This window comes from Caretta caretta, chromosome 20, assembly GCF_965140235.1.
Source record: "Caretta caretta isolate rCarCar2 chromosome 20, rCarCar1.hap1, whole genome shotgun sequence".
NCBI classification, from domain to species: Eukaryota; Metazoa; Chordata; order Testudines; family Cheloniidae; genus Caretta; species Caretta caretta.
This window is the reverse complement of record NC_134225.1, coordinates 18686674-18712159: the sequence shown is the minus strand read 5'-3', so window position 1 is coordinate 18712159 and position 25486 is coordinate 18686674. Positions and strand designations below refer to the sequence as shown.

General features: G+C 52.0%; 2 protein-coding genes across 3 annotated transcripts in view; both read left to right on the top strand.

Annotated features, from left to right (window-relative positions):
- The first annotated feature begins 1380 nt into the window (after positions 1-1380).
- LOC125627801 (cAMP-dependent protein kinase catalytic subunit alpha-like) lies at positions 1381-16661 on the top strand. The gene is made up of 8 exons (XM_075121783.1): positions 1381-1390; positions 3296-3357; positions 5824-5952; positions 6132-6230; positions 13157-13239; positions 13991-14117; positions 16369-16464; positions 16581-16661. The coding sequence occupies exons 1-8, from the start codon at positions 1381-1383 to the stop codon at positions 16659-16661; spliced, it is 687 nt and encodes a 228-aa protein (XP_074977884.1).
- Positions 16662-24665: 8004 nt separating this feature from the next.
- The window catches only part of LOC125627831 (cAMP-dependent protein kinase catalytic subunit alpha-like), a 132150-nt gene continuing 131329 nt past the window's right edge, over positions 24666-25486 (top strand). For both annotated transcript variants that reach the window (XM_075121702.1, XM_075121701.1), the window contains exon 1: positions 24666-25042. The gene's annotated coding sequence lies outside the window, so the exon portion shown is untranslated. The remainder of the gene's footprint in view (positions 25043-25486) is intronic.

The following is a 25486-nucleotide window of genomic DNA, read 5'->3' as shown; positions in this document are numbered from 1 at the left end:
GCTCGCGGGCCAGATCCAGCCCCCAGGCCGTAGTTTGCCCATCCCTGGCCTAGATCAATGAGGTCACTGGGTTCCTAAGCAAGTCCCCCAAACGCTGCCGTGTCTGGATCATTGGTCCAAAAAGTGTAGGTGTCCTAGAGCAAGGGTCCAACACTGGCTCCCCCTAGTGATGGAGGGAGCTGCTTTAACCACAGGCAGGGTTAAAAGACAGACCCAGGCACCAACTCTCCTGGGAGACTTGGATTCTTTCCTACATTTTTCATTCTTTTTCTTTCATAGAATATCAGGGTTGGAAGGGACCTCAGGAGATCATCTAGTCCAACCCCTGCTCAGAAAGCAGGACCAATCCCCAATTTTTGCCCCAGATCCCTAAATGGCCCACTCAAGGATTGAACTCACAACCTTGAGTTTAGCAGGCCAATGCTCGAACCACAGAGCTATCCCTCTCCCCTTTGCCTCTTTCTTTCCCACTTCCAGGACGAGGCACCTCCAGGGCTCTGGTCTCTCTTACACTTTGGTCAGCCCTCAGCCCTCGGCCCTTACCCCATCCCGACCTTCCCCACTTTGCTCGAAACACCCAAGGAAATTACTGAGGATTTAAAAGCTTTCCACGTGGACAAACTCCAAGCTGATCAATGCCAGACATGCTGGCTCCTTCCCTGCCTGGCAGTTCTGCAGCTGCTTCCCGCACGCCAGACTGGGGCAGCTGGGACTGCCGGTGGGTGTCCTTGGGGGGTTGGCAGGAAAGCGGGGTTGGGGGCTAGATCAGAGGATCTCAGCCCCTGGGGCCCGGAGCTGATGGGAGGGGGGGCTCATTCCCAGCACCGAGGGGTTTCGCTTAGCTTGACTGTCCCGGGGGATCATGGGAGTTCTTCAGAGCGAGGCTGTGCAGGGGTCAGCACCGTCCCCCCTTATGGCTCTATTGATGCCCCACCCGCACCCACAGATCACTGGGGGGCCCTCAGCACTGGTCTGAGGCCCAGGACCCCAGGCTCAGGACTGAGCAAGTCCCAGCCACCGCCAGAGGCTGCTGAACATGGGTTGGGCTGGGGTCCAACCCCTTGTCCCAGGACAGCTCCTGCATGTCAGGGTGGCGGGCGGCGGGCCAGGAAATCTTTCACTTCCGGGGGGGCGGGGTTCACAGATCCCGATCCCACCCTCCCCCGCCCATCACAGGAGCAGGTGACAGACCACGCCATTTTACTAGCCAGTCCCAGGGCGTCCCCCGCCCCCCCAGTCACAGCCTCCAGCGTCAGGCCACAGCCACGGACCAGGCCTGACAGGACCCCAAGCCATTTTCCTTTGGACATTTATGTGTTGGATTATCGGAATTCGGGCTCAGTGGCAAGAGCCTTTAACTGCCGTCCCTGTGCCCCTGGCATGGGGCTGTGTTGTAGGGAGCTCCTGGGGGTGCAAAGGGGACACGCCCCCCCCAAAGATCTTCAAGGGGCCCCAAATTCTCACCCGAAAAGCCAGAGGAGGGACCAGGTTCTGCGGTGTCAAGCAGCAGAAGTGCTGCAGCTGGGAGAGGTTTTATCCTTCACACCAACAAACATCACATCACAGGAGCCAGACTGGACCGTAAACCCCACCATTTCCCAGGGGTCTGACTTGCCCCTTCCGGGGAGGTGGGGGGCTTTTGACATAGTGACCTGCCAGGGCCACAAAAGAGCCACATGCAACCGAGTTGGGATTGAAGGGCATTGGCAGAACTGAGAGGGGGAGCCCAGGGCTCGGCTAGCAGTGGGCTGCAACAGTGTGAGGGCAGTGGGTGCTTGTCTCCTCCCCTTTGGCTGCCTGAGGGTGCGGCTGAGCTGGAAGTCGCTCTACCTGGAGTGGCAATTGGACAATCTGCCCCTCTGGGTGTGGTCTTGGTCTCCTTCCCTCCAGCAGTGAATCAGTCACATCTATAAGACGTCTCCTGCTTCGCTGGTGCATTTCAGGCCCTCGCCTGGCCCATTTCTCAGCCCTTTCTTTAGGGCAGGGATGACAGGATTAGAGCGCAGTGATGCTGGGTTTCCACAGAAGTGTTGCTATTTAGTGATTAAAGTGGGGGGCTCCTGGGGTTCTGTCTCCAACTCTGGGAAGGGAGTGGGTTGTAATGGAGAGAGTGGGGTGGCAGGGAGTTGACTCCTGGGTTGTGCATCTGTGACCCCCAAGAACTGCAGCACCCACATCTGGATCTAGGCTTTGAGCTTGTCCCCTCCCTGGCGTCTCAGCACCAATGATCCCCGGTGGAGGCAATTAACTTTATGCACCTCCGGTGTGGGGGAGACTTCCTGTGATGGTGGGGGCAGGGGTGAGCTCTGGGTTCAAAGCCAGTCCCCTGCTGCTGCTCTGTGCTTGGCCTCGCTGCTGCAGCCATTCCAATCCCGTGGGCATCTCTTGCACTGTTAAGAGCTGCGGGACTTGTCCCTGTTGGGAGCAGCAGGAGGCAGCGAAGATAAAAGGCCTCTCAGTACCAAATATCCCTCCAGATGCTGCAGATTGCTCCAACCCTCATCCCGCTTCCTCCCTCCCATGGTTCTGGGATCTGGCAGCAAGGACAGGGAGCCCGGCTGGCGAAGGAAGGTCCACCTGGCTGGATGCCAGAGAGTGGGACACTTGTCTGGTCCCAGGCTGCTGCTGTGGCTGTGGCAGGTTGTTTTAACCCCTTTGTGGGCAAAGCCCAGCTGAGGTTTGTGACTTTCATGGGTGTTTGTGTGTGTGTGTGTGGAGCACCCCCTTGTGGGCTGTTTGTGTCATTGATCTGTGAGGCCTGCATGGTTGAGAGAAGGCTACACATAGGCCTCTGCCCTTTGAGCTAAGGGGGAATCTCCTTCCCCTTCACCCCCCTTTGCTGGCAGCAGTAGTAGATCCCGTATCCTCCCATTAGGGCAACGTGATCCACGCATCTTAACGTCATTTGACTGGAGGGTTGTACGAGTGTCTCCTTGTGGGGTGCAGGTTGTGTGTCGAGGGGCGTGGAACAGGCACCCCAAGTGGGGGGATAGAGGCACAAGTGCATTAGCCCTCCCTGACGGGACTGTTCGGTCTGTCTAGGGGCAGGCACGGGGGTGGCGGTATTGCGGGAGCGCACCCGCATGGATCTCTCTCTCGCCAATCCTCAGCTGAGCTGCCCTTTGTAGCCAATCAGGCACCGCCATCCTGCTGATACGCTTAAAATCCCCGGCCCTGTTGTGACTGTGTGCCTCTTCGCTGAGCCGGGGTGGGGCTGAAAGGGGAGCTTTGTCCACCAGGCTGGGTGCCCCCCCTCCTGACTCCTCATGCTGCTCCCTCTCTCTTTCCCTTACAGTGAAGGAGTTCCTAGCCAAAGCCAAAGAAGACTTCCTCAAGAAATGGGAGAACCCCTCCCAGGTACTGTGCCCCCAACCCAGATCACCCCCCACCCCAGCCCAATCAAGGCCTTTGTAGTTTCGACTCCTCTCTGCTGTGGGAGGGGGACACTAACCATGTGGGACTCCTCCTGATCCAGGCTGTCTCCCCCTCCCACATCCTCCTTCCAAGGCTCCAGCGCGGTCGCCCAGCCCAGCCCCAGATTGGCTCCCAGGGGGGTTGTGCTAACAGGGACCCTGTTCAAAGGGCCTCCATTTGCTGTCTGCGCTTGAGCGCAGTGCCCCAGTGCCCTGGGTCTGTCCCCTCTGGAAATCCCGCCTGGGGTGGTTGTGGGTAATTCCTGAGGCAGAGCTGCTGGTCCCTCTGCAGCACTGTCACTTTGCTAGTCCTCCCGCACACCCTGTGTCATTAACATCATGGCACAGATGGGGAAACTGAGGCCCAGAGGGGAAAGGGACTTGGGAGACAGGTCCATCCTTGCTTACAGACAGCCCCCCAACCTGAAGCAAATACTCACCAGCAACCACACACCACACACCAGAACCACTAACCCAGAACCTATCCTGCAACAAAGCCCGTTGCCAACTGTGTCCACAGATCTATTCAGGGGACACCATCATTAGGCCTAATCACATCAGCCACACTATCAGAGGCTCGTTCACCTGCACATCTACCAATGTGATATATGCCATCAAGTGCCAGCAATGCCCCCCTGCCATGTACATTGGCCAAACTGGACAGTCTCTACATAAAAGAATAAATGGACACAAATCAGACGTCAAGAATTGTAACATTCAAAAACCAGTTGGAGAACACTTCAATCTCTTTGGTCACTCGCTTACAGACCTAAAAGTGGCAATTCTTCAACAAAAAAACTTCAAAAACAGACTCCAACGAGAGACAGCTGAATTGGAATTAATTTGCAAACTGGACACAATTAACTTAGGCTTCAATAAAGACTGGGAGTGGATGGGTCATTACACAAAGTAAAACTATTTCCCCATGTTTATTCCCCCCCTCTCCCCCTCCGCCACTGTTCCTCACACGTTCTTGTCAACTGCTGGAAATGACCCACCTTGATTATCACTACAAAAGGTTCCCCCCTTCCCCTGCTCTTCTGCTGGAAATAGCTCACCTTACCTGATCACTCTCCTTACAGTGTGTATGGTGACACCCATTGTTTCATGTTCTCTGTGTATATAAAATCTCCCCACTGTATTTTCCACTGCATGCATCCAATGAAGTGGGCTGTAGCCCACGAAATCTTATGCTCAAATAAATTTGTTAGTCTCTAAGGTGCCACAGGTCCTCCTTTTCTGTCTTCATATCAATGTTCTCAAGAACAACCCCAGTGCGGGGCTAGCGGGTGCTGTGCTGCAGGGAATGTGTGGGAGGAGTGGTAGATACGCTGGAGGGGAGGGATAGGATACAGAAAGACCTAGACAAATTGGAGGATTGGGCCAAAAGAAATCTGATGAGGTTCAATAAGGATAAGTGCAGGGTCCTGCACTTAGGACGGAAGAACCCAATGCACAGCTACAGACTAGGGACCGAATGGCTAGGCAGCAGTTCTGCGGAAAAGGACCTAGGGGTGACAGTGGACGAGAAGCTGGATATGAGTCAGCAGTGTGCCCTTGTTGCCAAGAAGGCCAATGGCATTTTGGGATGTATAGGTAGGGGCATAGCGAGCAGATCGAGGGACGTGATCGTTCCCCTCTATTCGACATTGGTGAGGCCTCATCTGGAGTACTGTGTCCAGTTTTGGGCCCCACACTTCAAGAAGGATGTGGATAAATTGGAGAGAGTCCAGCGAAGGGCAACAAAAATGATTAGGGGACTGGAACACATGAGTTATGAGGAGAGGCTGAGGGAGCTGGGATTGTTTAGCCTGCAGAAGAGAAGAATGAGGGGGGATTTGATAGCTGCTTTCAACTACCTGAAAGGGGGTTCCAAAGAGGATGGCTCTAGACTGTTCTCAATGGTAGCAGATGACAGAACGAGGAGTAATGGTCTCAAGTTGCAGTGGGGGAAGTTTAGATTGGATATTAGGAAAAACTTTTTCACTAAGAGGGTGGTGAAACACTGGAATGCGTTACCTAGGGAGGTGGTAGAATCTCCTTCCTTAGAGGTTTTTAAGGTCAGGCTTGACAAAGCCCTGGCTGGGATGATTTAACTGGGAATTGGTCCTGCTTTGAGCAGAGGGTTGGACTAGATGACCTTCTGGGGTCCCTTCCAACCCTGATATTCTATGATTCTATGATTCTATGAGTGGCGGGCTCAGTAGGGAGCGCTCTCCCATCACAGTCAGTGCTGACCCTGGAGGGGCTGCCTTTCTGGTGAGCTATAAAAAACGAAGCTCTGACCCCCTCATGGTCAGTAAAGACCCCGCCGGTCTTGCAGTGCAAATCCCACTGTCGCGAGCAGGTTCCTTCCTGATGCCCCCAGGACCAGTCTGGCCCCACATCACATTTGTTTTCCCCCTTCCAGAACACAGCCAGTTTGGATCAGTTTGATCGAATCAAGACCCTGGGCACAGGCTCATTTGGGAGGGTGATGGTGGTGAAAGACAAAGAGACCGGGAATCACTATGCCATGAAGATCCTGGATAAGCAGAAGGTAAGACACTGGGGGCTGCCGTAGAGATCTGCCCTGGGGCCGTGGACTCCCCAGTGCGGGGGAGAGATTTGGGGCTGAATCCTGCGTGGGGACGCTGGAGAGGGGAGTGCGTGCGAGGCATAGGGGGTGCTGTGCCAGCAGAGGAAGATCTGATGTTGCTACTTCCTTTTCTCTCCCAGGTAGTGAAGCTGAAACAAATTGAGCACACCCTCAACGAGAAACGGATCCTCCAGGCTGTCAACTTTCCATTCCTCGTCAAGCTAGAGTATTCTTTCAAAGTAGGTGTCCTTCGCTTGCCAGCCCGGCCCTGGGCTCTGTCTGCCCCCGACTCCCACAATCCCCTTGATTTATTTCCTATTTAAAACCAAAGTTGTGCTGAAGGGGTCGAAGGGCACAGTCTGCATCTCTTGTATCCTGAGAACAAACCTTCCTGGCGTGACAAGTTTGGAGCTAAGAAAAATCAGTTTGGATCATTCCCCTTTTTCACTCTCTTCTGTTCTGCTTTTGACACCAGGTTTTGAACAGTGATGCTTCCCCCCGCAACCTGGTCAGTTTTGCTTTCGTTCCTAGTCAGTTTCAGTTTCCGGCTCCCATGCGCTGGCCCTAGGGCATGAGGTCTGGCTTGCAGGGGAGTCTCAGAGGAAGTCCTAACTTAACTTCATGCAAAATTGGCTTTGTGGAGACTTTGAAACCATCACGTGGGATCGTATCCTCCTGATTTAACTGGGAATTGGTCCTGCTTCGAGCAGGGGGTTGGACTAGATGACCTTCTGGGGTCCCTTCCAACCCTTATATTCTATGATTCTATGATTCTATGATGGAGTTTCTGTGAAAGCTAAAATTCAGGCCCCAGCGATGGGGCTTGGAACCTCTTCCCTGAGCCTGGATCTTGGGGCCTGTGAGCTACACTCTGTGTGTAGGATGGAGAGCAAAAGTAGTTGTGCCTTAGAGCTGTGGCTGGCCTGATTAAAGAGGGGCTGGCTCTGAAGGGAGATCTGTCTCCTGTCTGTCAGCCTGAGGTTAGTGGGTTGTAGCGAGGAAGAGTTGTCAGCTCAGAGGAGGCTGCAGGATAAATTGCAGCCCCTGCGGGAGCCTGGAGGCTAGGGTGAAGGGCGTGTTAGCAGGCAGTGCTGGCAGAGTCATTTTCTTGGGGCCCCTCATCATTCTAGGGTTAAATAGCTTTGATCTTGGCCCCTTGTCTGTGGAAGCTGCTACAATGGAAATGTCACTCCTGCTCAGTTCTGTGTAGCTCTCGGGTGACACAGTGGCACTGGGGCCAGTGGCTGCTGTCACACAGGCTGGCTCGCTGAGCCAATCGATTCTCCTATGACAGCGTAAAATAAATACCTGAATCCGCGGGTGTAAATATGGGAGAACTTTGTTGAAATCAATGTGACTGCTCTGGATTTACCCCTCTGAGCTAGGAGTCTGTCCTGGTACGTGCTGACTGGGCCCTATCAAGGTACCACTAGGGTGTTGGGGCCTGTTTAGTTGGTAGAGGGTCAGGAAGGCCCATGTCATGCAGACCAGAACTGCCTGAGCAGGGAGACCAAGGATGGGCTACGCTGCCAAGGCTGAGCTCCCTTCGTCCCCTTAGAGACAGCAGGGTTCAGGCATTGTTCCCCGTACACTCTTGGGCACCCACCTTTACCCTGGTCCTGGGGCTCAAGGGGTAACCCTCTTAATTTAAGCACCCACCCTCACCCTTCCATGGGCCCAGGGCGTCTCCTCACACTCTGTGGGTTTGCAGGGTGTTTTACCAGTGAAAGAGCTTCACACAGAAATATCCTTAACCTCTGTTTATTAACAGTTACTGTCACGGACTCACAGGTCGTGCCCACTCTTGGCCCCGTGCAGGCCTTGGGGGGAACCCCTTCAGTGCGACAGCCCTTCTCGGGGATCCAGTCTCTCTCGGGGTTAAGCCCCTCCTTCTCCTGGAACCGCACCTCTCTGAGCCTTAGCACACCTGTCTCTCACCGGGGCCCCCTCAGGGAGTCCACTGGCTCTGGACCCCCGGGGCCTCCACTCCCAGAGGGAATAATGCAACCCTGTTCTCTAGACCGGAGCGCCTCTCAGCCGGCGTAAAACAGGAGGGTTTATTGAGCGTCTGAACACAGCATAGGAAACTCTCAGGGCCCTCAGGCCTGCCCTCCCCCAGCACAGCACATCCAAGTCTCGCCTGCATCCAGGTGAGCTCTGCCTGCTCTCTCTCTCCAGTCCCGAGGCCCCCTGCTTCCCAGCTGGGCATCTGATATCACTTCCTCCAAGCCCCGCCTCTGTCCATTGTCTTCTCTCCTGGTAAGCAGGGTTCCCTGGGCCTCCTCTCCTCTCAGCCCTCCTTTGGCCCCCTCTGGCTGGAACTGCCTGGTCAGGTGACCCGGGTCCTCTCTTCACAGCCCATTGTCTTCCCTCTGGCCAGTGCCAGCTGTGACTCCTGAGCTGGGCCTCCTGGTCACCAGGTCACCAGTCGCTGGGGTATCCATTCTCCAGGCCATTGGCCGGGGTCCCAAGTTCCGTCCCTGGTCCTCTGTAACAACAAACAACAAAGCCTGGGAATCAAGCAGGGAGAACTGGAAGTCCTGGCACAGTCAAGGAATTATGATGTGATTGGAATAACAGAGACTTGGTGGGATAACTCACATGACTGGAGTACTGTCATGGATGGATATAAACTGTTCAGGAAGGACAGGCAGGGCAGAAAAGGTAGGGGACTTGCACTGTATGTAAGGGAGCAGTATGACTGCTCAGAGCTCAAGTATGAAACTGCAGAAAAACCTGAGAGTCTCTGGATTAAGTTTAGAAGTGTGAGTAACAAAGATGATGTCCTGGTAGGAGTCTGCTATAGACCACCGGACCAGGGAGATGAGGTGTACGAGGCTTTCTTCTGGCAACTCACGGAAGTTATTGGATCGCAGGCCCTGGTTCTCATGGGAGACTTCAATCACCCTGATATCTGCTGGGAGAACAATACAGCGGTGAACAGACAATCCAGGAAGTTTTTGGAAAGTGTAGGGGACAATTTCCTGGTGCAAGTGCTGGAGGAACCAACTAGAGGCAGAGCTCTTCTTGACCGGCTGCTCACAAACCGGGAAGAATTAGTAGAGGAAACAAAAGTGGATGGGAACCTGGGAGGCAGTGACCAGGAGATGGTTGAGTTAAGGATCCTGACACAGGGAAGAAAGGAGAGCAGCAGAATTGTGGATCCTGGACTTCAGAAAAGTAGACTTTGACTCCCTCAGGCAACTGATGGGCAGGATCCCCTGGGAGAATAACATGAGGGGGAAAGGAGTCCAGGAGAGCTGGCTGTATTTTAAAGAATCCTTATTGAGGTTACAGGGACAAACCATCCTGATGAGTAGAAAGAATAGTAAATATGGCAGGCGACCAGCTTGGCTTAACAGTGAAATCCTTTCTGATCTTAAACACAAAAAAGAAGCTTACAAGAAGTGGAAGATTGGACAAATGACCGGGATACAGTATAAAAATATTGCTCAGGCATGCAGGAGTGAAATCAGGAAGTCCAAATCACGCTTGGAGTTGCAGCTAGCAAGAGATGTAAAGAGTACCAAGAAGGGTTTCTTCAGGTATATTAGCAACAAGAAGAAAGTCAAGGAAAGTGTGGGCCCCTTACTGAATGAGGGAGGCAACCTAGTGACAGCGGATGTGGAAAAAGCTAATGTACTCAATGCTTTTTTTGCCTCTGTCTTCACGAACAAGGTCAGCCCCCAGACTACTGCGCTGGGCAGCACAGCATGGGGAGGAGGTGACCAGCCCTCTGTGGAGAAAGAAGTGGTTTGGGACTATTTAGAAAAGCTAGACGAGCACAAGTCCATGGGGCCGGATGCGCTGCATCCGAGAGTGCTAAAGAAGTTGGTGGATGTGATTGCAGAGCCATTGGCCATTATCTTTGAAAACTCATGGTGATTGGGGGAAGTCCCGGACGACTGGAAAAAGGCTACTGTAGTGCCCATCTTTAAAAAAGGGAAGAAGGAGGATCCTGGGAACAACGGGCCAGTCAGCCTCACCTCAGTCCCTGGAAAAATCATGGAGCAGGGCAAGGAATCAATTCTGAAGCACTTAGAGGAGGGGAAAGTGATCAGAAACAGTCAGCATGGATTCACCAAGAGCAAGTCATGCCTGACTAACCTAATTGCCTTCTATGACGAGATAACTGGCTCTGTGGATGAGGGAAAGCAGTGGACGTGTTGTTCCTTGACTTTAGGAAAGCTTTTGACACGGTCTCCCACAGTATTCTTGCCAGCAAGTTAAAGAAGTATGGGCTGGATGAATGGACTATAAGGTGGATAGAAAGCTGGCTATATCCTCGGGCTCAATGGGTAGTGATCACTGGCTCCATGTCTAGTTGGCAGCCGGTATCAAGTGGAGTGCCCCAAGGGTTGGTCCTGGGGCCAGTTTTGTTCAATATCTTTATAAATGATCTGGAGGATGGCGTGGACTGCACCCTCAGCAAGTTTGCAGATGACACTAAACTGGGAGGAGAGGTAGATATGCTGGAGGGTAGGGACACGATACAGAGGGACCTAGACAAATTAGGGGATTGGGCCAAAAGAAATCTGATGAGGTTCAACAAGGACAAGTGCAGAGTCCTGCACTTAGGATGGAAGAGTCCCATGCACCACTACAGACTAGGGACTGAATGGTTCGGCAGCAGTTCTGCAGAAAAGGACCTAGAGGTTACAGTGGACGAGAAGCTGGATACGAGTCAACAGTGTTCCATTGTTGCCAAGAAGGCCAATGGCATTTTGGGATGTATAAGTAGGGGCATTGCCAGCAGATCAAGGGACGTGATCGTTCCCTTCTATTCGACATTGGTGAGGCCTCATCTGGAGTACAGTGTCCAGTTTTGGGCCCCAGACTACAAGAAGGATGTGCAAAAATTGGAAAGCGTCCAGCGGAGCGCAACAAAAATGATTAGGAGACTGGAACACATGACCTATGAGGAGAGGCTGAGGGAACTGGGATTGTTTAGTCCGCGGAAGAGAAGTATGAGGGGGGATTTGATAGCTGCTTTCAACTACCTGAAAGGGGTTCCAAAGAGGATGGATCTAGACTGTTCTCAGTGGTAGCTGATGACAGAACAAGGAGAAATGGTCTCAAGTTGCAGTGGGGGAGGTTTAGGTTGGATATTAAGAAAAACTTTTTCACTAGGAGGGTGGTGAAACACTGGAATGCGTTACCTAGGGAGGTGGTGGAATCTCCTTCCTTAGAAGTTTTTAAGGTCAGGCTTGACAAAACCCTGGCTGGGATGGTTTAGTTGGGGACTGGTCCTGCTTTGAGGTCCCTTCCAACCCTGATATTCTATGATTCTATGAAACTCCCTCTCCCATCACCTCGTTCAACCAGTAACACGCAGGGAAACTGAGTCCCACCCCCTCTGCATGCAAACCATTGAAAAAAACAAGGAAAAACCAAGAGAACCCCCCACTTCATCACAGTTGCCAGAAGAGAATACACATGCTACTCATACAATGCCCATCACTCCCAATAAGGCAGGTCACCTTTCCTTGCTGGCCAGTCAGGATCAGGGCATCCTGGGACTCCAGCTTCTGCACGGTGTGCTTGGCAGGGTGTTGAGGTCTGGTAGCGCTGATCTTGGGCTGTGTCCTGGAGCTGGTTCCGAAGAACTTCCTTTTGGACCCCAGTTTATAGAGTGAAACTTGAGTCCTGCTTAGCTCTACCTTAACCCATCATTTTACTGAAGTATTACAAAATAATTCTCTGACCAATCCAAACATAGTGTGAAGCAATTCTTTACCCAGGCGTACCTTGCCACCTTTTTTGATGTACACCTGGCAAAATTAGTTATATAACAGAAACAATCAAAGAACCAGACCGATAAACAACAGAGAAGCGGGGACCAGAAAGGGAAAACAATCAAGAGGTATCAGAGTAACAGCCGTGTTAGTCTGTATTCGCAAAAAGAAAAGGAGTACTTGTGGCACCTTAGAGACTAACCAATTTATTTGAGCATGAGCTTTCGTGAGCTACAGCTCACTTCATCGGATGCATACCGTGGAAACTGCAGCAGACTTTATATATACACAGAGAATATGAAACAATACCTCCTCCCACCCCACTGTCCTGCTGGTAATAGCTTATCTAAAGTGATCATCAGGTTGGGCCATCTCAAGAGGTAGAGATTTCACACCCACACTGCTGCTAAGTGATCTTTGAGCATCCTAAGATCTGTTTCTTTGCCTGGTGATGCTGGGCACTCTTCGGACAGGAGCCTTCTTAATAGCCCGATATTACATTGTTTTGATATAATTTAGATGGAATGTGAGGATGTGACTTTCTGCTTCTTGGCTCCTGCTCTCCTAATGTGGCTGCAGAAAAAGGTCTCTGACCATCCAGCATGGGGCGCTGTGCCCATGCCCCGGCTGGACCCTCTTTCCAGGGCTAGCTGGAAAATGATACAGGGCTCGAGGGCAGGGGCAGTGGTCGCCGCTGGCTTGTGCGCGGGTGCTTAGTGCTCATGTTCTCATCACTGAGCCAGGTCGGGTCTCACTAGCGGAATGGCTTTGTTGGGCTCAGCGGAGTTACTTCGGAGGCTGCTCTTTGACTTTGCAGCCCTGAGAGAGGATGGAGCCAGCCTGGTCAATTTCACACTCTGCTTTTGACAAGTTTCACTTCCTGCTTCTGCTCTTTTGGGGTGTCCGACCTGGCGGCATGTTGGGTTTCCCCTTTGATCATAGACATCGCAGCTGGGAAATCCATCTTGTCCCCGCCCATCCCTGCCCCTAAACCGGAGGAGGGGAGGGGTTGAATTTTCTAGGGCTCTAGTATGAAATATTCCAAGCAAATAAAGCTTGCGCCCTCTCATTAGTGAGTCTGTTCCCCAGCCGCGTCTGTGCAGCAACTCCCACTGCAGGTGTGTGCCTGGGACCTTCGGCACCATGGCGCAACCCCTCTGGCCCTTGAGCCAAAGGAGTAACAGCAGCAGCTGGTGGCAGTAGTAGGCTGTTATTGCCCAGACAGCGGGTGCACTGCATTGTGTGCTATGGGGAAGCTAGGCCAGTGCATCAGGCTCCCTTGAGGCATGTGGGGTTAGTGCCCTGAAAAGGACGGGGCTAATAAAGGAGCAGGGGTGTGGTGAGCAGCTTCATCCCGGTGTCACAGGCACTGACGGGGGGCCGGAGTGGCTCCATGCCTTGCCCTCAGTTTCTGCTGCATTTCCTTCTAGGATAACTCCAATCTATACATGGTGATGGAATATATCCTGGGCGGGGAGATGTTCTCCCACCTACGGCGGATCGGGAGGTTCAGGTGAGTGTTGCCACGGGAGCCGATGTTGGGGACAGTGTCGCTAATGGTTAGAGCTGGGTGGCGGTTAGACTCCTGGGTTGTATCCCTGGTTCAGGGAGGACAGTGGGATCTAGCACTTAGAGCAGAGGGACTGGGAGTCGGGACTCCTGCGTCCTATTCCTGCCTCCGCCATTCACTCCTTGTGGGAAGGGGGGAGAATCACTCTGTGCCTCAGTTTCCACAGCTGTAAATTTGGGATTGAGTTCAGTAGAGAACTAGACCTTTTATCCACTAGCAGCATCTGCAGCAACGCTGGCTTTGATCCTCCTACTGCAGGGTGTGACCTGATCCCCAGCTGGGCTGGTCAGGAAGGGATTCCCCATGGGGAGAGCGGCTGAGGTCTTCTGCCAGCATTAGCCACAGTCAGTGGCAGAGATGCCAGGCTAGATGGAGTCATGCTGGAAGGAGCTGGGGGTCCATGGGTGTCTGTATTGAGTCTAGGGGCGAGACGCTGGTCTGGGAGGGGCTTGCCCTGGGTTGCCAGGCTGGATGGAGTCAGGGGTCTAGCAATGGTGGGTGGGATGTGTGTACTAGGGCTAGTGGTCTGGCTTGGGCAGATTGGACCACCGGGCCGATAAGGGTTGGGGCATCTTGCGTGGGGATCTATAAGGAAGATGAAGGTGGGGGCGGCAGGGGACCGAGGGTGCTGGGCTGGCTGAGAGGGGGCGGATCTGGCCCGGGATGCCCACGTTCTCCTCCCACCTCATTGCAGTGAACCTCACACCTGGTTCTACGCTGTTCAGATTGTCCTGACCTTCGAGTATCTGCACTCGCTGGATCTCATCTACCGAGACCTGAAGCCAGAGAATCTCCTGATGGACCAGCAGGGCTACATCGAGGTGACGCTGCCGCCCCTCTCCCACTCCTTCCCGTCCCCATCCCAGCGCTGGCTCCTGGCTCCCTGCAGTGATCTCCTGCCTGTCTAAGTCTCTCTCTGCTGCCATCCCCTTCCCAAAGCCAAGACACCCCCAGAAACATAACACGGTCAGAATACATCAGTCATCTGCTTCCTCCCTTCCCCTCCTGCTGTCACAGCCCCCGGGCTGATCCAGCTTCTCTCCTCTCTGTGAAAAGAAAAGGAGTACTTGTGGCACCTTAGAGACTAACCAATTTATTTGAGCATGAGCTTTCGTGAGCTACAGCTCACTTCATCAGATGTTTACCGTGGAAACTGCAGCAGACTTTATATACGCACAGAGAATATGAAACAATACCTCCTCCCACCCCACTGTCCTGCTGGTAATAGCTTATCTAAAGTGATCAACAGGTGGGCCATTTCCAGCACAAATCCAGGTTTTCTCACCCTCCACCCCCCCACACAAATTCACTCTCCTGCTGGTGCTAGCCCATCCAAAGTGACAACTCTTTACATAATCAAGTCGGGCTATTTCCTGCATAGATCAAGGTTTTCTCACATCCCCCCCACCCCCATACACACACAAACTCACTCTCCTGCTGGTAATAGCTCATCTAAACTGACCACTCTCCAGGTTTAAATCCAAGTTAAACCAGAACATCTGGGGGGGGGGGTAGGAAAAAACAAGAGGAAACAGGCTACCTTGCATAATGACTTAGCCACTCCCAGTCTCTATTTAAGCCTAAATTAATAGTATCCAATTTGCAAATGAATTCCAATTCAGCAGTTTCTCGCTGGAGTCTGGATTTGAAGTTTTTTTGTTCTAAGATAGCGACCTTCATGTCTGTGATTGCGTGACCAGAGAGATTGAAGTGTTCTCCGACTGGTTTATGAATGTTATAATTCTTGACATCTGATTTGTGTCCATTTATTCTTTTACGTAGAGACTGTCCAGTTTGACCAGTGTACATGGCAGAGGGGCATTGCTGGCACATGATGGCATATATCACATTGGTGGATGTGCAGGTGAACGAGCCTCTGATAGTGTGGCTGATGTTATTAGGCCCTGTGATGGTGTCCCCTGAATAGATATGTGGGCACAATTGGCAACGGGCTTTGTTGCAAGGATAAGTTCCTGGGTTAGTGGTTCTGTTGTGTGGTATGTGGTTGTTGGTGAGTATTTGCTTCAGGTTGCGGGGCTGTCTGTAGGCAAGGACTGGCCTGTCTCCCAAGACTTGTGAGAGTGTTGGGTCATCCTTTAGGATAGGTTGTAGATCCTTAATAATGCGTTGGAGGGGTTTTAGTTGGGGGCTGAAGGTGACCGCTAGTGGCGTTCTGTTATTTTCTTTGTTAGGCCTGTCCTGTAGTAGGTAACTTCTGGGAACTCTTCTGGCTCTATCAATCTGTTTCTTTACTTCTGCAGGTGGGTATTGTAGTTGTAAGAAAGCTTGACAGAGATCTTGTAGGTGTTTGTCTCTGTCTGAGGGGTTGGAGCAAATGCGGTTGTATCGCAGAGCTTGGCTGTAGACGATGGATCGTGTGGTGTGGTCAGGGTGAAAGCTGGAGGCATGCAGGTAGGAATAGCGGTCAGTAGGTTTCCGGTATAGGGTGGTGTTTATGTGGCCATTGTTTATTAGCACTGTAGTGTCCAGGAAGTGGATCTCTTGTGTGGACTGGACCAGGCTGAGGTTGGTGGTGGGATGGAAATTGTTGAAATCATGGTGGAATTCCTCAAGGGCTTCTTTTCCATGGGTCTAGATGATGAAGATGTCATCAATATAGCGCAAGTAGAGTAGGGGCTTTAGGGGACGAGAGCTGAGGAAGCGTTGTTCTAAATCAGCCATAAAAATGTTGGCATACTGTGGGGCCATGCGGGTACCCATAGCAGTGCCGCTGATCTGAAGGTATACATTGTCCCCAAATGTGAAATAGTTATGGGTAAGGACAAAGTCACAAAGTTCAGCCACCAGGTTAGCCGTGACATTATCAGGGATAGTGTTCTTGATGGCTTGTAGTCCATCTTTGTGTGGAATGTTGGTGTAGAGGGCTTCTACATCCATAGTAGCCAGGATGGTGTTATCAGGAAGATCACCGATGGATTGAAGTTTCCTCAGGAAGTCAGTGGTGTCTCGAAGGTAGCTGGGAGTGCTGGTAGCGTAGGGCCTGAGGAGGGAGTCTACATAGCCAGACAATCCTGCTGTCAGGGTGCCAATGCCTGAGATGATGGGCTCCAGGTGGCGGATTTTGGTTTTGCCAAGCGGGTGAAAGGCCGAACTTGGACTCTGTGTGGGACCCCGGAATACCTGGCCCCCGAGATCATCCTCAGCAAGGTACGCTGGGGCGGGCCTGTCTGCTGCTTGATCTCTAGCTGATCCCTGGCCACCAGGTGGTTCCTTCCGGTTCCCAAATATTTGGTGAGTGACCCTGGCCTGCTTTCCCTGGGCAGGGTTATAACAAGGCTGTGGACTGGTGGGCTCTGGGCATCCTCATCTATGAAATGGCAGCTGGTTACCCTCCTCCTGCCTGAGGGCCTGACTCACCATTGCCCTGCCCTGACCTAGGACTTGGGCTTACTATGTTTATTTCTGCCCCCACAAAGGTCGCAGAGGAAGACACCCACGGCCGGACTAATTCCCTGCAATACCTCTTCCCGAATTTAGTGAGGCGGTGATGTTCCCTGCTGCCCCAGAGAGAGATGAGTCCCAGCTAACCTCTCTACACGTGGTGGAGAACCTGGGCATGATCCCTCGACCTCTGTGAGCCAATGGGCCACTCTTTTGGCCCCATACTTGACCAGGACAGCCCAAACAGTATACAGTGGGCTGTCTACGGAGGATGCAAGGGACTAGCCAGGTAAAGGCAGCAATCCTGGATGCCTTGGACGTCAGCCCAGAAACCTTTCAGCAGCTGTTCCAGAGCCAGACCTACCCCACAGGCACCAGACCCAAGAGCTGAAGGAAGCGTGCAAGCAGTGGCTATAGCCAGAGAGGAGGACCGCGGATGAGGTCACGGAGCAAATTATTTTAGAACAGTTCATACACATCCTCCCGGCGCGAGGAAGGGCCTGGGCGCTTCGCCATCGGCCAGCGACACTAGCCGCCACAGTCGCATTGATGGAAGACTTCCTCGTGGCCAAAGCGCTGGTGGGGCCAGCTACCAGAGCGCATCCCCCAGGGCCAGAGCTCCCTAACCCCGAAAAGAAAGGGGACACTCAGACCAAAGTGCGGAGCCTCCCCCACGGGCAAGAGGCTTGCTCGGGGCTTTGGGCCAGACGCCCTGAACTCCCACCTCGACAAGGATCTGTGCCCCCCATGCTGAGTGTCTCGAGGATCAATCAGAGTCCCACCAGGGGTCCGATGGGAGCCCCCACCCGGGGTGATCGCTCGGAACTTGGGCCCTGTTTTTTATGCAGGAAATATGGACATTTACAGCGTGACTGCACTGAGATGGACTGCAGGTTCGGCCACGTCTGTGTGGAAGAGACCCGGCTGCCAAAGGCCCTAAGATCATGGTTCCGGTAGTTGTTGGGGACCACCCAATCCTAGCCCTGATTGATTCAAGCTGTGGCCAGACGCTAATCCATCAGACCTTGGGGCCCCAGGGCGACCCCCACCTGGGGACAATCCGGCTGCAATGCATCCACAGCGACGTGCAGCCCTACCCCAGTGCCCGGATCCTGCTAATGGTGGCTGGGGTCACAAGACGGATGGTCATCGGTCTGGCTCCTCGACTAGCCTACCTGGGTGATTCTGGGGCATGACTGGCAGGCGTTTGAGGAGATCCTCCGCTCGACCTCTCCGTTGGAAGGAGATTGCCCCAAGGCCCAACCAGAGGAGGAGGAGGCCCCGGACCCCGAGAAAGGGACTGAGGAATCTGAGGACCTCCCACCTGGGCTGGCTGTCAAACTCTGACTTAACACCGACTTTTGCCGTGACCAAAGAGCAGACCCCACCCTTAGTCGGGCCTATGAACAACTAGCTGCTGTCAGTGGGGCCGAGATCGACCCGCATCGTGCAAATCAGTGGTCCTGTTTTGAGCTACGCCATGACCGTCTTTACCGGGTGGAACGGGATCCCCGCACAGAAGAACCACAGACCCTGCTGCTGGTGCCTCGATGCCACTGACGAGCAGTAATGAAGCTTGCACACAACATCCCTGCCGCAGGGCACTTGGGCCATGAAAAGACCCACGCCCAGATTTTGACACGGTTCTTTTGGCCCGGCGTTCACCAGGAGGTGAGGAACTATTGTAGCTCCTGCCCGGAGTGCCAATTAGTGGCTCCCCCACAGGTACCCAAGGCCCTTTTGGTTCCCATGCCCATAGTGGAGATGCCCTTTGAGCGGATGGCCAGGGACCTGGTGGGCCTGCTCCTGAGAAGTGCCACGGGATTCCAGTATGTGCTGGTCATTGCTGATTATGCCACCCATTTTCCCGAGGCCATGCCATTGTGGAGCACTGCCCCCCGAACTGTCGCCAGCAAACTAGTGAAGGTCTTCGCTCGAGTGGGCCTGCCCCGGGAAATCCTAATGGATCAGGGTACCAACTTCACCTCCCAGCTGTTGCATCAGGTATGCGAGCTACTGGGAGTTAAACAGTTACGCACCTCCGTCTACCACCCACAGACTAATGGGCTGGTGGAACGATTCAGTTGGACCCTAAAGGAGATGCTGTGCAAATTCCCCCAGAGAAGCTAGGCTGGTGGGACCAGCTACTCCCGCCCTTACTGCTGGCAATCCACGAGGTACCCCAGTCATCAACAAATTTTCCCCGTTCGAGTAACTATATGGCCGCCGCCCGTGGGGCCTATTAGACTTAAAGCAGGAGACATGAGAGCAGTCTCCGTCTTCAACCCAGGGCCTCCTGAAGTGTGTCCTCCAGCTCCAGGAGCACCTCGCTCAGGTTGGAGCCCTAGCACGCGAGAACTTAAAAGCCATGTAGGAAGCCCAGGCATGAACCTATGACCAGGAAGCTCAGGTTGGTGCCTTTGAGCGAGGTGGTCAGGTCCTGCTCCTCCTACCATTGGTCGAATCAAAGCTGCTGGCCCGTTGGCAGGGACCCTATGAGGTGGCCCGAAGTTCGGGCCTGTCACCTATGAGGTCCACCAGCCCAACCGGTGCAAGAAGACCCAGCAATATCATGTGAATCTATTGAAACCACGGTGGGAGTGAGAGGGCCTATTAATTAACCTTTACCTGCCAGAACCAGAATTGAGTCCCGGCACACCCCTGACAGAGGACCCCACAGGCCCCCAGCTCGCGGAGGAGCAGCACAAGCACAAGCCTAATGTCTCCTGCAGGCTTTCAGGAGAACCTTTATGGTCCTATCCGGTTACATGACCCTGGTCCATCATGCCATTCATACTGAACCGGGGAAGGTAATCTGGGAGACAACCAGGCCCCTGCCACACCGAATGTGGCAGGAGGTCGAGGAGGAAGTACAGGCCATGCCAACTCTAGGAGTCATTGAGCCATCGCAGAGTGAGTGGCGCAGTCGGGTGGTCTTGGTACCCAAGCCCGATGGAACAAGGCACTTCTGTATAGACTTCCGGTGGGTCAACGTGATCTCAAGGTTCGATGCATATCCTATGGCCCGTGTGGATGAACTGCTTGGTCGCTTAGGGAAGGCCCGTTTCATCACCACCCTTGACCTCAGTAAGGGGTACTAGCAGATCCTGCTCGACCCCATCTCTAAGGAGAAGACGGCATTCGCCACCCCAACGGGACTTTACCAATTTACCTGGCTGTCCTTTGGCCTCCATGGGGCCCTGGAGATGTTCCAACGACTAATAGATTGCCTTCTATGGCCCCATCAAGACTATGAAGCGGCGTATTTGGATGATGTGGTAGTCTACAGCCACCGGTGGGAGGACCACCTGGAACACGTAGCCACGGTCCTGAGATCCCTGCGAAAGGCAGGACTAACGGCCAGTCCAAAAAAGGGCCACATTGGATGGAAAGAGGCAACCAAAGATACAGATACACCATAGAGGAAGGACGGATGAAACCCCTTGTGGGGAAAGTTCAAGTACTGGCAACCTGCCTGCCACCCACCATGAAACACCAAGTGTGACAATTCCTGGGGCTCACCGGCTACTTGCAGCGATTCATCCCCCAGTTCGCTTCCATCGTAGCCCCCTTGACAGGGCTTTTGACTAAGGACAGCCCCCGGCGCGTGCTGTGAATCCAAGAATGTGGAGATGCCTTCCAGACACTCAAGGAGTGCCTCTGCTGGGAGCCGGTCCCATATAGCCCGGACTTTGACAGTGACTTCATCCTCCACAAGGATGCCTCGGAGGTGGGGATCGGGGCCATCCTGTCCCAAGAAATCGATGGAGAAGACCACCCGGTCTTATATCTTAGCCAGAAATTATTCCCCCATGTGATGTTATTGACATAATTTGTAACCGTATAGATCACTGTTGCAACCACTGTTATATATTTTCAGCAAATATTGTACAAAGGTTGTCATGTAAGGTGCTAAGGACAAGGTTATGGTTTGCTGGTTATGATTATGCTATCTGTATGCATGCATCATTTTTGTGTTTAAAGTCATAAGTATTGGCTCTATACTGTCTGTCTTTCAAACGTGTGCTATGCTTCTGGATGACACCCCAGGCACGTTGGTGTCAGCTCTGCCTAGCTTGCTCGATGGCCCATTAAGGACCATCAGCTATTGAATTGACCCATTGAGGGAAGGCAGATACACTATAAAAATCTGCTGCTGCAGCTCCTCCATCTTGTCTTCAATCCTGCTTCTGACCTCTGGACAGGGGCGGCTCTGCCAATTTTGCCGCCCTAAGCAGTTGCCGCCGAATTGCCACCACCACAACAGCGGCAGAGCTGCCGCCGAAAGCCACTGCAGCGGGAAGAGTGGCGGAGCCGCCGCCGAATTGCCTCAGCAGGACACGGACTGCCGCCCCATTCTAAATGCCGCCCCAAGCACCTGCTTGGAAAGCTGGTGCCTGGAGCCGGCCCTGCCTCTGGAGGGACTTCGCTACAAACTGAAGCTCTGAAACAAAGGACTGAATGACCCATCCCAGCTGTGGACGTACTCCAGAGACTTGATTTAAACCTGCAGTTTATTCCATCACTGCTACAAGCCTGAACCAAGACCTGTGCCGTTACTGTATGTAATTGATTCCATTTAACCAATTCTAGCTCTCATCTATATATTTTTCCTTTTATGAATAAACCTTTTGATTTTAGATTCTAGAAAAAGTCCTAGGTGAAGAGGGTAAGGGCAGAATTTCAGTGAAGGGTGAAATGTTGCTTAGAGAAGCTCCTAAAGAAAGAAATCCTCATAGTAACCTGTGCAAGCAGTTTGCTGTGGTTGAAGGGTGTGAAAGTGCTTTAATCAAGGAAGTTTCAATTCCTAACAGCCAAACATTTTCTGTTGTGAATGGATCCACTGACTTTCCTTTTGAAAGATCCAGTGTGGATAGCTTTGAGAAGGTCTCAGGTGGAGTAAAAGCTGTTAGGGCAGTTTAAATTCCTTATGACCAAGTGGCTGTGTTTGGCCAACTTATTGGGAAGACAATGGTGTTGGAACAGGAATGTCTCCATGCTGATTCTCTAAGTGAGAAATCTGCTTCAGGGTCTGCAGTTGGTAAACACAAATTCCTGTAAGCAGGAAGTTTCAGTTTTCAACCTTCTAGGAAAAAGGTGTGGGGGAAAAGAACCCAATCCTGCTAAAGCACAAGTTCTCAGACTTTTGTACTGGTGACCCTTTTCACATAGCAAGCCTCTGAGTGTGACCCCACCCTCCTTATAAATGAAAAATACTTTTAAATAAATTTAACACCATTATAAATGCAGGAGGCAAAGCAGGGTTTGGAGTGGAGGCTGACAGCTCACAACCCCCCACGTAATAACCTCGCGACCCCCTGAGGGGTCCTGATCCCCAGTTTGAGAACCCCTGGGCTAAAGGGAAGAATGAGTGTCCAGTCTTGAAATTGGTAGCAGCTAAGAATCTAAAAGCTAGTGTCTGTGTTAATGCAAATTACCTGGCTGGCAGGGAGAAAAAAGACTTGCTAATAGCTGTTAGCAAAGAGAGCACACCCAATCAGCCAATGAATTCTGTTAAGCAAGACAAATCAGGGTTTGATCCTTCAGGACAAGGAGGAAAAAGAGAACTTGATTTTGCAAAGGGAAACCACAGGTTATCCCTAAAATGCCAAAACCCCAATGGCATTGAGCCGAAGGTGTGGCATGACAAAAATGATTGTAAATGGATACTTGCAATGAATTTATTGTTATTGCTAATGGTAATTTGTGTAACTATTGTGTTGCTATTACCAAAAACTGAAAAAAATGTACAATGTGCATAATCTTTTGGAAAATCCCTTGAATGTGTTAAAAGCGATACATCAGAACACACTTTATGTTAAAGGGCCTTGTTATACTAATGTTTCACACCTGTAAACAGTATTGGAACTTTTCACAGGGGAAAAAGAAAAGGAGTACTTGTGGCACCTTAGAGACTAACCAATTTATTTGAGCATGAGCTTTCGTGAGCTACAGCTCAGCTCACGAAAGCTCATGCTCAAATAAATTGGTTAGTCTCTAAGGTGCCACAAGTACTCCTTTTCTTTTTGCGAATACAGACTAACACGGCTGTTCCTCTGACACAGGGGAAAAGACATTCCAAGCCTAATGTGCTGTAAGAAACGGGAAACTGAGGCACACTACCATATTGCTTTCACGGCTAAATGCCAAGATTCCTGTACTATAAACAACAGTAATATCTACATTAACTTGATGTTTATTGGGTTCCAAACATTTGCCAAAGCTTGTATGGATAAAGTAGCTATGTTCTTTAGCTCTTGGCAAGATCACATGAGACATACAGGAACCATGCTGCAAGAGCAGATCCAATCCACTATTGTTCCATTCAAGTTTTACCTTGAGTTTGTAAAGAGATTCAATCATGTTATTGAACATGACTTTAATGAACCATTTCTGTTATACACTGGTACAGCTTCTAACCCAATACTAGCTGAGGTAAGACAACCGAGGATGGAAAGCTCTTGGGATGCAGTCAGTGATGTTTGTGTCATCCCTTCCTGCATCAATTTTGCATTGGGGGTGTGACGTTATTGACATAATGTGTAACCATATAGATCACTGTTGCTCCCACTGTTATATATTTGCAGTAAATATTGTACACAGGTGGTTGTGTTAGGTGTCTATGGACAAGGTTATGGTTTGCTGGTTATGATTTTCTATCTGTATGCATGCATCATTTTTGTGCTTAAAGTCATAAGTATTGGCTCTATACTGTCTGTCTTTCAAACTTGTGCTATGCTTCTGGGTGACACCCCAGGCACGTTGGTGTCAGCTCTGCCTAGCCTGCTTGATGGCCTATTAAGGACCATCAGCTATTGAACTGACCCATTGAGAGAAGGCACCTTGTGACTCAGCAAGGCATGCAGGGACATGCCTATGGACAGAACTCTGAGGTTTTTCCAGGCCATGTGATGGGCAGCTTGTCTTTGGACAAAGAAAGCAGAGACTGCATGGCAAGAGACTATAAAAAGCTGCTGCAGCTCCCCCATCTTGTCTTCAATCCTGCTTCTGACCTCTGGAAGGACTTTGCTACAAACTGAAGCTCTGAATGACCCCTCCCAGCTGTGGATGTACTCCAGAGACTTGATTTAAATCTGCAGTTTATTCCATCACTGCTACAAGCCTGAACCAAGAACTTTGCCATTACTGTATGTAATTTATTCCATTTAACCAATTCTAGCTCTCATCTGTATCTTTTTCCTTTTATGAATAAACCTTTAGATTTTAGATTCTAAAGGATTGGCAACAGCATGATTTGTGGGTAAGATCTGATTTGTATATTGACTTGGGTCTGGGGCTTGGTCCTTTGGGACCGAGAGAACCTTTTTTCTTTTACTGGGGTATTGGTTTTCATAACCATTTGTCCCCATAACGAGTGGCACTGGTGGTGATACTGGGAAACTGGAGTGTCTAAGGAAAGGAGTACTTGTGGCACCTTAGAGACTAACCAATTTATTTGAGCATAAGCTTTCGTGAGCTACAGCTCACTTCATCGGATGTCTAACGGAATTGCTTGTGTGACTTGTGGTTAGCCAGTGGGGTGAAGTCTTCTCTGTTGGGCTGGTTTAGTTTGCCTTGCTAGTAAAGGAACTTCAGCCTTGGGCTGTATCTGCCCTGCTTTAAGCAATTTGTCCTGACTTGGCACTCTCAGTTGGGTCCCACCAGAACCAGTATCGTTACAAACGCGAGAAGAACTACGAGGTTATAGAGAAAGAAGCACTTGCGGTGAAATGGGCCTGTGATGCCCTGGGGTACTACCTTCTTGGGGCCTCATTTCCACTAGGCACAGACCATGCCCCACTCCAGTGGTTAACCAAAATGAAAAACAACAACGCTAGATTACTGTGCTGGTACCTGGCGTTACAGCCCTATGCTTTCACCATCCGGCATAGGGCTGGTAAAGAGCACGCAAATGCAGACTTTCTGTCCCACCTAGGAGGTATAGAAGAGTCTGGCCCCGACGAGCGGGAGCCAGACTTGAGGGGGGTTGAGGCGGTGTGGTTCCCTGCCACCCCGGAGAGAGACGAGTCCCTCCGGGCACCAGAGTGGGCGGAGCCAGGGAGCTCTGAGCCCTCCAGAGGGTCAGGTGTGGCACCCCAGAGCTCATTGAGAGAGCAGCCGCTGGAGAGGCCAAACGCCTCCGACCTAGCTCACAATTGGGAAACCACAGCAGCCTGCGGTAAACCCAAGGACTGGCCCGACCTGCCCTGCGCCAGCTACGTGGAGGAGTTGTTGAGCCTGCCCCCGTGCCAGCTACCTGGAGGAGTTGCTGAGTCTACCCCTCGCCAGCTATCCCGAGGAACCCATGGTGCTGGACTTCCCTGAGGACACCACCCAGACCCAGGTACCTTAAGAGGGGGAGTCTGGAAGTAGCCCGGGGGCAGCCTACACTAGTCTGGCTGCAGCACTACCAGAACCCATGTCAGTGTGTTGTGGCCAGGATCCCCACTGACGCAGCAGCCGGTCTTCTGCCGCTGCTAGGGCCCCGGGCTGGGATGCAGTGGAGTGGGAGGGCCTGCGTCCCCCCTGCCACCCAACTCGCGGGTAGCGGTCTCCCACTCTCCCAGGCCCTTTGACACCTCGGGCCTGGGCTTGCTATTATATACTGTTGTTGCTCAGCTCCTGCCTGAGTGCCTGACTCACCAGTGCCCCACCCTGACGTAGGACCTGGGCTTACTGTGTTTATTTCTACCTTCACAAAGGCCACAGAGGAAGACTCCTGCGGCCGGACTAATTCCCCGCAAGACCTATTCCCCAATTTAGTGAGGCAGTGGGAGACGAGCCTGGC

Bases quoted from the DNA above. Each gene is read 5' to 3' on its own strand.
- LOC125627801 (XM_075121783.1), top strand. The intron at 5,953-6,131 runs GTAAGACACTGG...TTTCTCTCCCAG, and splicing joins AGATCCTGGATAAGCAGAAG to GTAGTGAAGCTGAAACAAAT. The intron at 16,465-16,580 runs GTACGCTGGGGC...TTCCCTGGGCAG, and splicing joins CCGAGATCATCCTCAGCAAG to GGTTATAACAAGGCTGTGGA.